Genomic DNA, 16,393 nt, shown 5'->3' with positions numbered 1-16,393 from the left:
CGGGCGTTCAGTTCGGCGCGCTCGCGCGCACGTGCTACGCGCTCATCTCAATTCAAGTTCACTAGGAACGCGCTCGCTCCCCGCGCTTGCCACGCGATAGTATCCGGCCTTTTTTCTTCTCTCCTTCGCGACGAACACACCCGGACCCGAACATAGCGCGACGAGATCGCACCTGGATCGCGGTTTTCGAGAATGACAGTAGCGTTCTCGATACTCCTCCCCACGGCAGCCTCAAATATGACGCCTATAACACAAGGAGCCTCGCTGGAGTCGGTAGCTGCTAGACAACGGGAAATGACAACAAAAAGGCCGGCTCGCCCTGACTCGCCTCGATCTGCCGGGGAATTTGACCGCTTGTTCCTCGAGTGTATATAGGTCTGAACTCGACGATGTGGTATGTGTTGCCAGTCGCCCTCATCCTCTGTTGTCCGCTTGGCAGGACCACGTCTACGCTCGAGACTGGTGCTCGGGTCTCCTTTATATTAGTGTTTGATTGCCTGCAAAGCATATAACTGACGACCTTGCACGGTTCCTCAAATCAGCCAACTTCATGCATTTTTTTCTTCTCTTGGCCGCGGTCGCGCGCCTTGTCCCATTCGCCACTGGCCATGCTGGTACGCCACACCCCGTGCATCCATGTACACTCCCTGAATGCTGAGTATCGATGAACATTTAGCGATCTGGCATCCCAGCATGTGGGGCTTCAACGTCACGGCCCAGACATTCTCGTATGATAACCGACCCGTCACTCCTCTCCAGGATTACACATTTGAGCAATGGTGGTTCCACGGACACCTTGACTACCCTCCGAACGAGGGCGACTTCTTCGAGCTCCCTGCGGGTCAAGCTGCGACCTCAGAGATTGCATGCGACAAGGGTGCCACTTCGTACTACGCGAGTGACCCTGGAGGCGATATCCAGGATGGTGACAACGTCTGCCCCGGTTCGCCCATGTCGGAGTACCACACTACTGGTTATGACGATCTGAAGGGCTGCGCGCTTGCTATCACGTACCAATCTGACGTTTCGCAAGTGCAACCGGAGGATTTTGTTGTGTTCAGCGTAAACCAGACCTGTGTGTGGACAAGGTTCACGGAGTTCCAAGTGCCGGCTAGGATGCCGTCGTGTTCGGATGGAGGCTGCATCTGCGCATTCTTCTGGATTCATTCGGTTCGTGTTTCTTTTTATCTTTTTATCCGCCGCTCACACACTACAACGCAGCCTGATAGCGGCGGTGAGCAGAGTAAGTGCATATGGCGATCTAGATCTGTTCGTGCCATAACGTCCATGCAGACTATATGAATGGATTCAGATGCAATGTTACCGGCTCGACGTCTGACGTTGCCCTGGCCACACCCCAACTCGCTCGCCGCTGCGGTGCCGATCCAGATAACGGCAAAGCAGACGCGGTTCCGGGTAACTGCACGTTTGGTGCCAAGCAGCCTCTGTACTGGTTCCAGGCCGAACGCAACACTGTAAGTGAACCTGCTAGCTATATTGCCCGTCGCAGGTTCTGATGTCGGATTTTCTATCGCTTAGATGTTTGAGGGCACGTATTCGCCACCATTTTATAACAACTTGTATAACTTCCTCGATGGCGCCCAGGAAGACATCTTCGAGAACTCGTATCCCGACGGGATCCCCACACCCAATGCGAACTCAACCATCCTCCCCATTGTCGACCTCCATGGCGTAGTGGCGACTGCGACGCCGAATGCGCCCAGTTATGCCCTCAGCGCTGTTGCGGCTGCGACCTCTGTCGTGTCTTCTTCTGCCACTACTACAACGGCGAGCAGCGGTAGCGTCAATAGTGGCTCGGCGAGTACAAGGTCAGTACTGGCAATGTCTAGTGCATCGGACGCGTCTGTGGCGTCGTCCTCTCTAGCCACCTCTGCGGTGGCATCGTCCGTAGATAGGTCGTCGGCGGATCTCTCGCTCAGTGCACCATCTACGGCCCGACCTCTCTCATCCACGAGGAGATGCCACACGAGAAGCAGCACAGCTCCTGCAGTGTTGGCTTCGAGTTCGGTGTCAATGGCTACCACGCCTGTCGTTACGGTGGGCGTGACCACTGTCACTGTTGTAGAGACCATTATGGTCTCGATATACTCCTCTGCCTGGTTAGCACCATGTATGTCTCTGTCCACTATGTGGCTTCCGATTCGTGACTTTTCTTCATACCTGAAACGTCATCTTACTCCTGGACGTACTTGCCGTTTTTCCCACTGCTGCGATGTCCTCGTTCTTATTTACTCAGAATGCTGACGCTAATTGCTTTACTCCCTCTAGCGCTTCCGCTGGCGGAGCAACCAATACTTTGACATGGTAAGTCGATCTTCATTCAACCATCGCATGCTCTAATTAATATTTGCGCTCTCCAGCTCGAGCTCCAATTCGAATGGATCCACGCAACTCAATAGGAGGCGCTTCACTCGTCGCCGGACGTCCAGCGGGCTGGACTCGGTCTTGGACATTGTCAGACCTGGAGTCGGCCGCAAAGCCAAGATGCACGACAGGAACAGGCTGTGGCGTCTCTTCTGATACCATTTTCTTGGTTCGACGAGTCGCTTCATTCACGACTGGCTTTGTGACTTTTGTTTACCATAGTTTTCAGCATCTTCGTATCTTCTGTAGCTGTAGCAGTCTCCTCAACATGTGCAGTGCACATACAATGCCATGCCTCCAACTGGTTGTTTGTGCATTTAATTTTGCAGTTGGCAAGAGGACAAGTGCCGCTGTCAGACTCGATCGCTGATTCTGTGGGCGGCTTCTGCCGAAGATCCAGCCAGCGCTAGATCTTCTTGCATGTTCGCGTCCGAAGAGTAATCGTGTCTCTTGACTCTGTTCCATAACCTCCCCCTCCCCTATACCAAACCCCCAACATGCCTCGAGAAATTATCAATATACAGGTAGAGACGCGTTTATGTGCTGTTCCAAAGTGCTGAACTGATGCAGCGGGTCGTAGGCGGGCCAGGTTGGTATACCGCGGTTCACCTGGACTGGAAGCGTTGAAGACTCCATTCATGTCGTGATTTAGGCCGGAAACCAGATCGGGGAGAATTTCTGGAAGATGCTGCTCGCTGAGCATGGCTTGGATGAGGAGGGCGTAAGTCTCAGCGTTGTGCTATGATCCGTGCAATGTGCATGATACTCATGTCGTTCGACTTTCGTGGCAATTTCGCAGTTCTACACCGGAAATGACCCCTTACAGCTCCCAATGGTCAGTATAAAGGCTGACAGTCGTGCTTAAAACTTGTAAACCTAAATCCTGCTAGGTGGACGTCTTCTTCAATGAGGTCCGTCAGACCAACGGTCATAGCAAGTATGTACCCCGAAGCGTGCAAGTCGACTTGGAAGGAGGCGTGTGCGCACATGTACGCAATTTCGGATGAAGCCTTCGCCATGTTTCTAATCGTCCTGCAGATCCGATCAGGAAAGGTGGGAGCTCTCTTCCGGCCGGACACGTTCATTACCAGTGATACCGGAGCCGGCAACAACTGGGCGAAAGGATGTACGTGACACAACCCTATGTTTGAGATTGCTCATTCATGTATTCTTTCAGTTTATACGGAGGGTTAGTCAAGCTCGTGCGCCATCTCGGTCGAAGACTGACGATCTGGTTAGGTGCTGAGCTGGTTGACAGTATCCTGGTCCGTCTCGAACCCGCGAAGAGTCATGTCAATCTCTGTTGATATCGATGTACACCATCTAGGACGTCGTACGGCTGCAAGCGGAGTCTTGCGATGCCATGCAGGGTTTTCAGCTGATCCACTCGCTCGGCGGCGGTACCGGTGCTGGCCTGGGCTCGCTGTTATTGTCCAAATTCCGAGAAGTTGTGTTCATTGTTGACAACATTGTCTGCTCCCTGATTTGAATACTGCAGGAATACCCTGACAGGATGCTCTCAACGTTCTCAATCCTTCCCTCTCCCAAGGCAAGTCCAACTCTCCTTTACTCTGACGGCGTCTAATGTGGCACCGCATCTGCAGGTGTCGGAAACTGTTGTTGAGGTAGGTGCTCTGTGGTCGGGTCGGGATGTTCTCTCAATAGCATATAGCCGTACAACGCTCTACTTTCAATCCACCAACTGGTCGAGAACAGTGACCTGACCATGTGCATTGATAATGAAGCGCTGTATGTCCTCACTTTGGCCTATTCGTACATCTTACTCACTGTTATCAGATATGACATCACGGTGCGCACGCTGAAAGTAAAGGCTCCCGCCTTTGAAGACCTCAACTCCGTACGTCCCGCCATTCCCGCGCTTCTTCACGCCTGATGTCCGATATAACGCCGCATTGTGTCTGGACAGCTGGTCTCGCAAGTGATGTGCGGCGTAAGCACGAGTCTGCGTTTTCCAGGACAACTGAACGGGTACGACGGTTCGATCTTCTAGTGTGAAGAACGCAGTACGCTAAAGGGTATTACCTAGTGATCTGCGGAAACTCGGCCTGAACCTGATTCCTTTCCCTCGGGTGCGTACTCTTGTGTTCGTGAATGAATGATATGCCAACTACATGCTCGGGATAGCTACACTTCCTCATGCCAAGCTATGCACCTTTCATCGACCCTAACAACAAGGCGTTCACGCGTCTGTCTGTCCCTGAACTGACATCAGCGTGAGTCCCATACAGTATGGACGCGGCAGACCATTTCCTGACTTATCGCAGTCTGTTCGATCGGAGAAACCTCTTGGTCGCGTGCGATCCGAGGTTTGGGTGAGTCATTACCTTGATAAGTTTTAGTGCGAATTCTCATCAGCGCTGCGCAGCCGGTACCTCACGGCGGCGACAATATTCCGAGGCAAAATTTCATCCCGAGAGGTAAGTTCTTCGCACACATGATCTGTACCGTTTGACTTAATCTCAGCATAGGCAGAAGTAAGTTTTCCGATGAGAAACGTACCTGAACACACTGTCAACTTTATTTCTAGTACTCCGTCAAGGACCTACAGACGAAGAACTCTACCCAGTTTGTCGAGTAGGTGTCCTTCACTGATTCTTCGCATTTGCAGCAGCATTAAAACATATGTCTCTCAGATGGATACCTGACAATGTTTCCGTAGCACTGTGTTCCGTTCCACCTGTCGGACAAACACAGGTGAGCTGCATTTCTGCATGTCGAAATGGAACGATAGCAATGTTAAGTCATTAGTCCGCAACGTGTTTGGCAAACTCGACGGCGGTGCAAGAGCTCTTCCAACGCACTTTGACACAGGTATGGTCAATCGTAATCAGTGAAAGCTTCTTTCGCTCAATAGCATCCTTATTCACAGTTTGCGGCAATGTATAAGCGTCATGCTTTCCTTCATTGGTATACAGGAGAGGGCATGGATGAGATGGAATTCTCTGAAGCAGAGAGTAATGCGCATGATTTGATGTGAGGACCCCTTGGTCCATATATAAAGCGTTGCTGATCGTAATTCCTGTCCAGTTCTGAGTATCAACAGGTACAGCCTGAACATTTTGACCCATGTCTTCCTCCATTGACCCCTCCGCGATCAGTACCAAGAAGCGACGTTGGACAACAACGAAGAGTACGAGGAGCAAGGAGAGTACGAAGAGTACGAAGAAGGCGTATCCGACAGCCTCGCTATTGCGGAATAATCTACCCTTTGGCGAGCGGTATCGCTCCTAGGACCTGCGAAGTTGAACATGACGCGCATGCTTAATTGTTTTCGTTTTCGCCGGAATTTATGCTTTGTGTTTGGTCTATCGTACTAACATTTGCTATTCATCGTTTTAATGTTGAATTGCCCTGTTGTGCGGAAATCGTGTGCCGTATGAGCCTGCAGGAAGTCCTGCTGTTCCGCCGAGACGCCCGCCACTGTCGTGTTCTTTGGTGTTATCAGATTCTATGGTGCCTGTTCAGTTGTTTGCACGCTAATGTGCTCCCCTCAGACAGGCTTTCTGCCAGGAATGCCGAGGTTTTCCCGTGTTTACCTTTTCTGGCTCGCATTACTGACGACGGCCGCGGTTGGTAGATTATGCTAAGGGCACTGAGTCCTATTGCTCAAGATCAACCCGTCCTCCGTTAAGCTGAATGATATAAATGAACATGAGAAGAACGAGCGAATGATTTCTTGAAGGTCAAGCATAGCCAACAGCGAACTCCTCTGGAAGGGGCAACGGTAGAATCGTTGAATCATGTCCCTTGTGATCTCTCCATTGTACGGACTCCGGTCCGTGAGCAATCGGGCGAATTGTGATGCTTTCGCATGACATTCCAGACCTACCTCAGATATAAAGCTATGCGGGACGCCCGGACTGACCTCAGCTCACTCCAATCGATACATCATGTTGAAGCCTGAGCTTGGTCCTTGCCCTCCGCGGTTCGTCGAGATCAAGCAGGAGATCGCTGCCTCCTACCCTGATTTCCAGCAGCGCGTCACTAAGGCGTGGAATGAGCTCCTCGCTGAGCTCGACCAGGTCACTGCGGAGATTGCGAAGGAGGGTACCAACGTATGTCGTTCCAAACACCGGATATCATCACTTGGCAGGATCTTACAATATCTGCAGTACGTGCCGCAGGTCAAGTTCTCCGAGCTCGCTACGCTGAACCCCGAGCGTGTGGAAGAGATACGCCGCAAGGGAAGCGTCATCATCCGGGACGTAGTCGACGATATAGAAGCGGCATCCTGGAAGGACTGGTTGCAAGAATACGTCACTACCAATCCTGGCATTGATGGTCAGCTTCTTGCTTCCCTCATCCATGTACAAATATACTTATTGGGAATGGTTGCTCAGGCTTCCCGGCGGACGATAAGCAATTCTTCCAGCTGTAGTAAGCGTAACACTTACCCGCGCAAGTCTGCTCTCATCTCAACACGATGATTCGCAGCTGGACTAAATCACAAGTCCGGGCTCGCGGCCACCCTAACGTCCTTGCGGTGACGAGCTGGCTCAACAACATGTACCACGTGAGATCAGACGCCAAGATAGAGAACGTCGACCTCTCGACGTCGCTCACCTATGCAGACCGGTTCCGTATCCGTCATCCGGGTGTGCAGTGGGACGCCCACCCTCCTCACGTCGATGGCAAGTCTATATGCAGAATGCGTATGGTGCAATTTAATGGGTCATATCTCAATCTCAGGTGGAGGAATTGAGCGATGGGAGGATCCTACCTTTCGTAACTGTTTCGCAGAGCTGCTGAGCGGCGACTGGCGCAGCCACGACCCGTACGACCTCGAGAACCGTATTAATGCTCGCACGTCGATGTACGGTCGCGTCGGACAGGTACGTTTTCCGCAACTCCCTTGCTCTCACTGCAGCTCGCCATCCTTCTCAGTCTACGGTATTCCGTACATACCAAGGCTGGCTCGCTGTGAGGTATGCTTGCACGATTGTAACTCAGTTCAGCCTGCTCACATTGGTTTAGCGAGACCGCTCCCCGTGAAGGAACGCTGCAGGTCTTCCCGAACGTGTATCTTTCCAACGCATATACGATCTTGCGTCCATTCTTCAGGCAAATTCCGGGGACTGAAAACGCTCTCGATCCCAAGAACTGGGAGTATGGTGCGTCCAGGCCATGTAATATTTAATGTGCAATGGCTGAGTTGTTTCCGAGTAGACATTTCGTCTTCTGACTTCCCTGGGGTCTACTCGGCGGGATCTGGGTTCCGCGGACCCTGGCCGAACGCGAAGACACATCCACACATGAAGCTCGACGAGACAATGGTATCTGTGCCTAAGGTTTGCCCTGGCGACATGGTCTTCTGGCATTGCGTGAGATGCAGTTCACGTGTTATACAGGGGCAAAAAGACTGACAGTAACCGATTATAGGACGTTGTCCATGCCGTTGAGAAGGAGCACATTGGTAACGGTGATTCCGCTGGTGAGCATTGCTTTCATCCCCTCAGGTATGTCGATCTTATCGAGTGCTCAACTCCTTTCCAGTCATGTACATCCCGGCTGTCCCCCTTACCCCGCAGAATGCTGCGTACGTCGAAAGACAGAAGGAGCGTTTCGTGCAGGGCCTTCCGCCCCCTGACTTCCCTCCGGGCAAGGGCGAGATCGACTACGCTGGCGTGGGCAGACCGGAGGACATCGAAAGTCCAGTGGGAAAGAGGGCAATGGGCTTCGCGATTCAGGTCGTATGAGAAGACTGCGGCAATTGGAAATCCTGTGTGCATGCGCTTCTGCTGATATCTCTATGATATATCATTCATTTAGGGTTCTGTCGCACAGAAAGCTTCTCATTGCCATATGTATATGCTGCTTGGAAGGCCTGGCGTTTACTAGAAGTGTGCGCAGTATCATGTTCTGATTGATTTAGATACATGGTCTACATTCTCTTCCACACAATCACCACTTCGCGTACGGCAAGAACTTACCACTAACAGGGAGGAAGCAGATTGAGTTAGATCCAGAGATTGTTGAAGTAGGACATACTCGAATGTCAAGACGACTCTGTCCCCCTTGGGATCTGGCTTGCGAGCAATATTGACTTTGCAATCGATCATGGACATGATGCCGTCACCAAACTGCAATGGCACTTGGTCATAGTTGCGCGAGACCAAATGATGAAACGCACCTTTTCGTGTATGATGGCCTGTTCGTTGCGGGAAAATACCGGTCAGGACTCTACTCGGCATTGTCTGTGTGACCGTACCTTGATTGCATTCCCATACACCAGCACTCCCTGTCAATGCTCAGTTCTCAGTATCCACTCACAATGCAGACGTCTGCAACGAGTGACCATACCTCATACAACCGATATAGCACAGGGTCAGTAGGAGGCATCGGCCCGAGTCCTCGGTGGGGCCACCAGTTCTCTCCAAGCTCTGCCTGCAAATTGCCCTGTGGGATCTCGAGGACACCTGACAGTGCAGTCAACTCTTCAGCCGAGAGCTTCGCCTAGACAACGTTGCGATGAGGTCTGGCTAAGGGAACAGATCGTCTGCACCTACCTGGCCATAGAACGCCGCGGCTACCCACACTTCGTCTCTTCCAATGGCTTTGGCAATCTCGTCGAACGTCAGGCCTGCAAAGGCGAGTTCGAAACCTCCAACAATTCATCCATGTCTTCCGTACCTTTCTTTGCCTTCGCTTCAAACAGGGCTGCACAGATCGGAGGAAGATCCGCATATGGCTCGCTCGTCGCATTCACTTTCTGTAACCAATGACGTCATCAGAGTGAAACATGCAGACGCTCCAAGCACTCTGCTAGACTCACGAGAGGTTGCGCGGACATGATATGTTCTGGGCAAGCAAGTTGCGTGGAACAGAGGAGGCAAGAGATGAGAGGAACTGTATCATGTCATGCGATTCGTCTCACCGCTTTTAAGGCTGGTAACGCATGCGGAAGCGCTCGCCGCCACGTGAATAACTTGGCACACACTCCGTTATGCGTGGACCTGCATTCGTTAAATCATGGTTCTCGAAGTATCTTACTACGAACTCAAAATACGCGCTCGAACAGGAATACCGAGCGGAGGTTGAACATGGCGCATCCACGAGGATAAATGCTCGCTTACGGTGGATAGACCGTAGTAAGTAGCGTGCGTATATGTAGTGAGAGCCAGATTGCAGACATTGTACCCACTGAGGGAGACAGGTCTCTTGTATGAAAGGATCAACAGCAGACGAGAGGGCGGCAATTGAGCTGCTTCTGGTGCAAGAATGCATGATGTTATCTATCACTACGTGCGCTACATCGCTCGCAATGTTCAACATCTTGAGCATACTATAGTCGAGATATATGACCCACCCCGATGTATAATTAATTGGGCTGTTACGAGGAGTGCGGATAACTTGATTCCCCTTCAGAGCCCGCGGGTTTCCACACCTTTTTAGTGACATTCATCAGCTCATACAATTGACCGAGCTGTTCGGCAGACATCTGATTGCCCATGCATCAGCGCCGAATCACATCAGAGATGCGAGTGAAAGTATCACCTTCTCTAATACTGTAGGATCTAGCTTCTTGCCAGAAAAGCTCTTTGCGTTTGGACCTGCTGGTAGCTCGTCCAAGTACATCTTCCACTGCGAGAGGAACCCAATGATATGCACTTTATTAGTGATATTCTGATGTCGGCGGAACTCTGCAATTGCATAAAGGAGCGGCATCCATCGGGAAGCATGAGTCCAACGTCCATATTCCATTCAGTAGTTGAATGAGCGTACCTGCTTTCACGTAGTCATCTCCGAGCGAGCGCATCTCATGTGGAAGGGAGCGGTGGGCTCGTAGAATTTGACGGTAGAGTCTTTGAGACGTCACCTGAGTTTATGTGATGTTGGCAAGGAGCAAACTTGACCAGCCTTACGGTATCGGAGGGAGGAGTGTAGCGCTAGTTTCTCGCAGATTCAAGGGTCTCTTCGAAATGGATTCTGCGAGGCGTACTACCGTTGAACGCATATTCACAACAGTGGCAGTTTCTACGGAGATACAAGCACAGATCAAAAGAGGATATCCGGAAGCGTGCAGTGGACGAGGACGAGGTGCGAGTTAAGGCAGCGTCCACTCCCAGGACCCGAGTGGCGTTTGGAACGTTGAATCGGAAACTGCCGGCGTTGGCCTCCTGATCCTGTAACGACGAACGACAAACTTGAATGTGTATAAGTCAATAGACGATCTAATGGCTACAGATAGGTATAACTACAAATCAAACGGAGAATGTGAAGGGATAGGTTGTTCTTGATCATGATAATGAGATACTCTATGGAGACTGTACGCGTGGGTATAGTATGCTGAGGACCGTGATGAGCAGCCAACCAAGGGTAAGCTTAATACAAATGAACCATGAAACTATGCAGGCTTCACCGTGTCGACGCACACGGCAAGATTGCTCGAGAATGTAGAACCTGCCACACAATCAGACGGACATCGTCTATGAACAAATGGTGAAAACGAATTACCTGGATAGAACCAAAACGTGACAGCTATGACTAGATAGAGGCCTAGGGAAGACATCAGCCCATGTGCGTAGTATGTCTGTTCGAGAAATGACACTCACAAATAAGGATCACTCCTTCAAGCCAATTCGACTTGCCATCCGCGACGACGTAACTCAGGATCTGCACTAAAAATAAAAACGTCTCTCAAACAGTAGAACGAGTGGGTATATACAATGTGGCGTACTCGATATATACAACACCTATGGAAGGACGTCTTATCAAGAACCGCTAACGATGTGATGCGGTGGTACTTACCACAGTCTCGAAGGGATCAAAGAGCAGAGCGAGCGGCTTGTCAAGGATCCAGCCCAGGATGACCATGAACGGAATGACGAAAAGAGAGGTTTGCTGTGATGAAGTCAGCACAAGAGCACGAGTGTTAAATGCAATGAAAATAAAATGCACTGACGATAGTTGAGCCGACCGCAACGCTGACACTCAATGTCAATTGGTCCCTGACGGAGACAGTGACAGCTGTAACGCATTCTGCAGGAAAGCGTCATGAGATACGGCCAGTCGATAGTCGAACTCTCGATAAGTATTCACCAGGTATCGAGTTCACGATGGGCAACAAAATCAATCCGATCCATTCTTTGCTAAGAGTCGGAGACAGGCTGTCCATCGAATCGACCAGCCATTCGGCATTGATGGTAACAAGCTAGTAAATTGGTCAATACCGCGTTGCCTGGTCATGTGTGGATGCAAAGAAGCTCACGACGGAAACAACGGTCAGCAGCATCAAGATCATCGTCCAGCTCAGCTCGGGCTCCTCCTCTGATGCTTTTCTGGAGTCTTCGCGGTTCTCGACATCGACTGGTTCGTCCTTGCCACGGACCTCCACAACGTCGACATTGACCCACCGAGCTTTCGTCGTCACATCGTCATCCTTAGCCAAGCGTACAACCTCGCCTCGTTTGTTAAGGTATCCCGAAACAACCTCACTGACAGGCGTCGTTCGTCCGCTCTCGCTGAACCTTCTTCTCTCGTCGGAAGAACTTGAGAATCTCCGCGGGTGCCGGTGCGACTGCTCGCTGGATGAGCGACCGCGCTCACGCTCCAGTTCTTGCACTAGCCTTATACTAGGGTCACCGCGAGCAGTAGTTCGGTACTCGTTTGCCTTGAAGGTGACTTGCGAAGTTGTGCTGGGTGATACCAGGAAAGCCGTCCGTTCGCGCTGTGTATCATACCCGAGACTTGTTTTGGGAGGAGACACCGACGGCTCGCGCGCCTCATTTGACCATTCGAAAGAGGTCTCCGGAGCCTCCTCGACGGGACTCGCCTTGTCCTTCCGCAAGCGAACTTTCTCTGGGGCGGATCCGCAGGACTGCAATGAAGTTGAGGAATTCGCACGGGAATACGCATGTCGTCCTTTGGCCGTGTTGCTGATTTGTCTGACGCGATCCGTGAATGAACGCATAGAAACAGCTACTGGTAGCTTGTCGCTCGGCTTGTTGCTATCCTTATATAGGTGCGTATGGGACCAGAGCTGGAACAGCAGGTAGGATACGTATACTGTGCAGGGAATGATAACTCAGTATCAGTCGCTTCGATTAGTTCATAATTGACGTAACTGAAGAGGAGAAGTATAGACACCTGCAATGCAATCGGCGGACTGAGATAAGTACGGACGTAAATATATGCGGACACTCACGCTGTGGCTCATCTTCAGCAGATATTCTTTCTGTGTCGCTAGTGTCGTCCCCGCTTCTGCGGCATCCTCAGCGCTGTTGGAAAGTGCAAAATGGAATGCCGCCGGGAGACAGACAGCACCAACGCTGATACTAAGTAGTGATGAATGAATCTGGGTAGCAGCTGCTAAAGTTGAGCAAAGATGCTGAGCGCAAAACATACAGACGCCCTACTCGTGTCGTAATCTTGATGAGAGAACCGCAGGCCTCCGGCGAAGAAACACATGCCCAGAATCAACACTGCCAGACAAACAAGGTCATACAAAATTTGTTACGAGGGTGATGCTACAAAATGCGCTCACAGGACTTGCTTAACATGGAGCCGATAACTGGAGAAATTCGTCATCACGGGCCGGAAGATGCAAGTTTGGAGGAACGTACGGGATGACTGCACTACACGCAGTTCGCATTTACGAAGGGCAGTAACCTGCTCAGAGACGCGTAAGCTTCGTACATTGTAATTAATGGGGATCCTTACGGCTACGACAACTTCCACGCTGGTAGCACGCCCAATCTGAGTCACCTATAGCACCAAATCTATAGCAGCCTGAGCACTTACATATTACTCTGCGAGGGCTTTGTCAGGTCGATTGAGGAGATAGAAACAGGACTTACGCACCCAACTCGCATTCAGGAGCCCAGCTTTGGACCCCCCGATACGCCTGGACAACACGCTAATCGCTAGATCGTGCAACTACACAACACATCGTTATTCGGGTAGCTTCTCGAGCTCGAAATGCGTACCCTCACGAGGGGTATCATGCCAAGCATTGAGGCTGCGATTTTCGGTAAGTCTTCCGCGGGCTTTGATTAGCTCAATCACACGTACCCGTAAAGACCAAGGTATCAGAATTAGCCGTTGCTAACTTGAGGAGCCACTAGAATGCGAGATGATGTTGTGCTCTTCCTGGACCACGAAGTCACTCACTGTGACAGGAATGAGCAACAGTAATACGTTCATCCCTGGGTTCAACGGAATAAACGAAGACTTCTTTAGAAACTCAACGCAGAAAAGCATACATGAACCGAGAACTATGATTCTCCAACCATGCCACATTTTCAAGCGTTTCTTCTTGACGTCGCAGCCATTAGTTTCTTCAGTCGGCAGATCCAGTTCGTTTGCTTCCGGATCAGGCGCGTTCTCCGCTCGAGAAGCCCATGATAAGAACTTTTCGCCCAAGGACATCCGCTTCCACTGTTTGTCTTTGTGTTTGGATACCAGTTCAGTCGTAGATGAGTGTGATTCCGCGCTGGAAACAGCAGATAGTTGGGAGGGTGAGCGGTCCATGATTGGAAGCGGGGTCGCATGCAGATGCTCGGGGTATCTTCGTCGATCCGAGGCGAGCGTGCTACTGGTCCGCATAATAAGTGTCTCACTGCCAACAAGTTGAATGCAGGCTGTGACGAAGTAGACGATCTAACGTTCGTAAGAAGATTGAGTAGTGAATGGTGCGGTCACCAGTGACCAGGACTACACTGAGAGGGTCAGGCAAGGTAAAAGAACTTGATGAGAGAAGAGCGTCGGCGGTGGACGAACTGCATGTCGCTGAGCTTGACATTTCAACATGGTATAAGCTGCCTGCTTCGATTCCAGGACACTTTCCCTTTCGGGTGACACAACTCCAGCCTGTGACAGATATCATCACGAGACTGTCACACTACGCATCACACCGTATCTTCCGTAGAGTCCCGCTCAAAAGACTTAGCACAACAGCGTACTATTAGTCGTCCTCCTCCGCAAAACATGTTTCACGCTGCCATCCGCACTGCTGCACTCAGCGCCCGCTCTGCTTTGAGGACGTCCTCCGTGGCTGCACGGGCCATTTCCACCACTCCTGCTCGCCTTTCGGGCGGCGCAGTCCCTGAGCTTTTCGGCCCTGGCGCGAAGCCCGGAGAGGTCGCCACCGATGAGGAACAAGCGACTGGTCTTGAGCGCATTCAGGTGCTCGGAGATAAGGAGGGTATTGAGGTGTTCGACCTGAAGCCCCTGGATTCGAGCAGGATTGGCACGCTCGCCGACCCCATCAAAGTCATCTCATGGGTACGTCATAATCCGCTGCGTAGCGCGTTCCACGACGCGTTTTGTCGCGCTCGCTACTCATGTCTGCATGGTCGTTGACTGCCTCCGCTGTCTGCTATACCGTTAGGCCCCTGAGCGCATCGTCGGCTGCACCGGTTCTCCCGCGGACTCTCATAATTTGGTTTGGATGAACCTCACTACCACGAAGAACAGGCGCTGCTCGGAGTGCGGCTCTGGTAAGCACAAGCTTCTAAAATGCATTCATCTTATTGAAGGTATTTGCAGTCTACAAGCTGGACTACCAGGCCCAGGAGCCTCTCACGCTGCATGAGCACTAGAATTGTACTCGCATTCCTACCAACTGTTCTGTATTCAGGTACAGCTCTAATAAACGTCCTTTCTTTGCGTGGAGAATCCGTACAGTATCACCAGTCGTGTACATTTGCTGAGCGGCGCAACTCAGCGTGTGCGGAAGTGCGCGGGAGGTGTGCTGTCGTGCGCCAGCACGGGCAATGCGCGGTTGTTGCGAGGCCGAGACGGTTCGGCGCGAGGGCAAGACTGGGCAAGATCAGGCCAGACCAGACTTCGCGCATCCAGACTACCAGCAATCAGCTCGACTTTCATCATGACGCAACCGCATCGTGCCACCAGCCGCCAACGAGAATACTACGAGATCATCATTGGCGGCTGCACGTTCGCTGTCTTAGCCGCTGTTTTTGGCTCGCCGTTGGACGATTGTTCGCATCAATCACCGAAGGATGACCGGCATCTTGTTACTAATTATGCAGGCATGTTGAGCAGCCAGTATCCGCCCGATACCAGTTCATCACGATGGTATTAAGTAGCCTTCGTCCAGAGGAAGTCGTAAATCCTGGATCTCGGAAGACGCTGGATGGATTGTGTCAGACTTTGCTTCAGTTTTTTCCCCAAGAGTCACCAACTCTCATCTTCGTATCTCGCTCAAGGCCGGTAGCTTATTATCGAGGTCCATTATGTTGAGGTCTTTTGCAAATAGTCCTTTGCGAGCGATCACCGAGCACCGTGGTATATCATCCTTGACTATAGTCATGTATGAGCGTTCAGGAGTTGCTGACCCTGAGATTATGTTTGACTACACTGCATGAACTCGGTCAGCTACATGAATGTTGGGTCATGCCACTGCTTACAAGGGCATATGAACTTCCTCTCGTCCAATAACAATTTTCGTTGCCCGGAAACATCCCCGGCCACTCAACAGGGGTACGTTTCAACCCAGTGAGTCACCCACCGCATAGCTAATACCGTCTGAAAGATCAGAGCAGCATCCCCTGCTGCTACAGCCCTTAGGTGATTCACTTCAGCCGAGGCGTGTTCGGGTGCGGTTGAGATTTGTTGAGGACTGCTTCGGCTTGATCGGTAGCTACACGCAGTGAACGATACATGTTTACTGGCACCATTCAGTGTCGCAGGGGGGGGATGCCTGGGGTCGAACGTGGATCCCCGAGACATGCATTACGACTTACGCACTGTAAGTAATGGTCATTTGGAACCGGCGCTCGTCGCCTCTTCAGAGTAGGCGTGCGCGCTATCAGGTGACGCGAGCGTGACTATGTGTGATGAGTGTATAGAGATGTGCATACGTCTTGACCTCTTTTATTATTGTACACCACAGCTCTCATTTGTTTGCTCTGAATATCCTTCATGATCTTGTTGATAATTATAGATCCTTTTTTTGAGGTGAAAGTGAAACATGCTTGTACAGCAGCCTTAAAATGTTTCAGTGTATAAAGGACTGATTGAACATTGC

The 16,393-nt window shown here is 51.3% G+C and overlaps 7 protein-coding genes across 7 annotated transcripts; 4 read left to right on the top strand and 3 right to left on the bottom strand.

Moving 5' to 3' along the window:
- The first annotated feature begins 84 nt into the window (after window positions 1–84).
- LAESUDRAFT_724528 (uncharacterized protein) lies at window positions 85–2,585 on the top strand. The gene is made up of 8 exons (XM_040908633.1): window positions 85–394; window positions 543–614; window positions 677–1,170; window positions 1,222–1,243; window positions 1,294–1,475; window positions 1,540–1,829; window positions 2,290–2,325; window positions 2,382–2,585. The coding sequence occupies exons 2-8, from the start codon at window positions 551–553 to the stop codon at window positions 2,539–2,541; spliced, it is 1,248 nt and encodes a 415-aa protein (XP_040765321.1). The 5' UTR covers window positions 85–394; window positions 543–550; the 3' UTR covers window positions 2,542–2,585.
- Window positions 2,586–2,834: 249 nt separating this feature from the next.
- On the top strand, window positions 2,835–5,691 carry LAESUDRAFT_724527 (beta-tubulin 2). The gene is made up of 25 exons (XM_040908632.1): window positions 2,835–2,909; window positions 2,966–2,974; window positions 3,038–3,106; window positions 3,185–3,220; window positions 3,276–3,374; window positions 3,424–3,511; window positions 3,563–3,574; window positions 3,625–3,650; window positions 3,713–3,832; window positions 3,884–3,934; window positions 3,990–4,010; window positions 4,058–4,134; window positions 4,183–4,243; window positions 4,313–4,374; window positions 4,433–4,475; window positions 4,531–4,619; window positions 4,671–4,718; window positions 4,772–4,823; window positions 4,875–4,880; window positions 4,934–4,980; window positions 5,040–5,100; window positions 5,155–5,217; window positions 5,276–5,379; window positions 5,434–5,449; window positions 5,505–5,691. Exons 1-25 carry the CDS (start codon window positions 2,883–2,885, stop codon window positions 5,604–5,606), a joined length of 1,389 nt encoding a protein of 462 aa, XP_040765320.1. The 5' UTR covers window positions 2,835–2,882; the 3' UTR covers window positions 5,607–5,691.
- A 298-nt stretch (window positions 5,692–5,989) lies between these two features.
- LAESUDRAFT_698156 (DUF1479-domain-containing protein) lies at window positions 5,990–8,469 on the top strand. Its single transcript, XM_040906336.1, has 11 exons — window positions 5,990–6,461; window positions 6,519–6,687; window positions 6,747–6,783; window positions 6,841–7,037; window positions 7,096–7,238; window positions 7,291–7,331; window positions 7,381–7,517; window positions 7,573–7,727; window positions 7,786–7,837; window positions 7,900–8,127; window positions 8,191–8,469. Exons 1-10 carry the CDS (start codon window positions 6,297–6,299, stop codon window positions 8,100–8,102), a joined length of 1,299 nt encoding a protein of 432 aa, XP_040765319.1. The 5' UTR covers window positions 5,990–6,296; the 3' UTR covers window positions 8,103–8,127; window positions 8,191–8,469.
- LAESUDRAFT_758168 (Cyanase) lies at window positions 8,308–9,196 on the bottom strand (the record flags this gene model as incomplete). Its single annotated transcript, XM_040912420.1, has 8 exons — window positions 8,308–8,338; window positions 8,395–8,486; window positions 8,537–8,554; window positions 8,615–8,644; window positions 8,707–8,859; window positions 8,913–8,986; window positions 9,037–9,115; window positions 9,179–9,196. 8 exons carry the CDS (start codon window positions 9,194–9,196, stop codon window positions 8,308–8,310), a joined length of 495 nt encoding a protein of 164 aa, XP_040765318.1.
- A 540-nt stretch (window positions 9,197–9,736) lies between these two features.
- On the bottom strand, window positions 9,737–10,360 carry LAESUDRAFT_736213 (ACN9-domain-containing protein; the record flags this gene model as incomplete). Its single annotated transcript, XM_040910674.1, has 4 exons — window positions 9,737–9,844; window positions 9,901–10,046; window positions 10,129–10,208; window positions 10,269–10,360. 4 exons carry the CDS (start codon window positions 10,358–10,360, stop codon window positions 9,737–9,739), a joined length of 426 nt encoding a protein of 141 aa, XP_040765317.1.
- Window positions 10,361–10,534: 174 nt separating this feature from the next.
- On the bottom strand, window positions 10,535–14,163 carry LAESUDRAFT_724523 (uncharacterized protein). Its single transcript, XM_040908631.1, has 20 exons — window positions 13,608–14,163; window positions 13,516–13,550; window positions 13,417–13,465; window positions 13,332–13,363; window positions 13,207–13,281; window positions 13,147–13,154; window positions 13,066–13,084; window positions 12,969–13,014; window positions 12,890–12,916; window positions 12,762–12,827; window positions 12,551–12,711; window positions 12,471–12,492; window positions 11,615–12,411; window positions 11,446–11,557; window positions 11,309–11,385; window positions 11,155–11,247; window positions 11,084–11,099; window positions 10,959–11,024; window positions 10,861–10,902; window positions 10,535–10,806 (listed from the first exon to the last, which is right to left on the bottom strand). The coding sequence occupies exons 1-20, from the start codon at window positions 13,948–13,950 to the stop codon at window positions 10,751–10,753; spliced, it is 2,142 nt and encodes a 713-aa protein (XP_040765316.1). The 5' UTR covers window positions 13,951–14,163; the 3' UTR covers window positions 10,535–10,750.
- Window positions 14,164–14,255: 92 nt separating this feature from the next.
- Window positions 14,256–14,969, top strand: LAESUDRAFT_749211 (cytochrome c oxidase polypeptide IV). The gene is made up of 3 exons (XM_040911552.1): window positions 14,256–14,628; window positions 14,735–14,843; window positions 14,893–14,969. The coding sequence occupies exons 1-3, from the start codon at window positions 14,332–14,334 to the stop codon at window positions 14,943–14,945; spliced, it is 459 nt and encodes a 152-aa protein (XP_040765315.1). The 5' UTR covers window positions 14,256–14,331; the 3' UTR covers window positions 14,946–14,969.
- The last annotated feature ends 1,424 nt before the right edge of the window (window positions 14,970–16,393 follow it).

The sequence above is a fragment of the Laetiporus sulphureus genome (assembly GCF_001632365.1).
Source record: "Laetiporus sulphureus 93-53 unplaced genomic scaffold LAESUscaffold_14, whole genome shotgun sequence".
Lineage (NCBI taxonomy): Eukaryota > Fungi > Basidiomycota > Agaricomycetes > Polyporales > Laetiporaceae > Laetiporus > Laetiporus sulphureus.
Note: the sequence above shows the minus strand (reverse complement) of the source record. Positions and strands in the feature narration are given on the sequence as shown.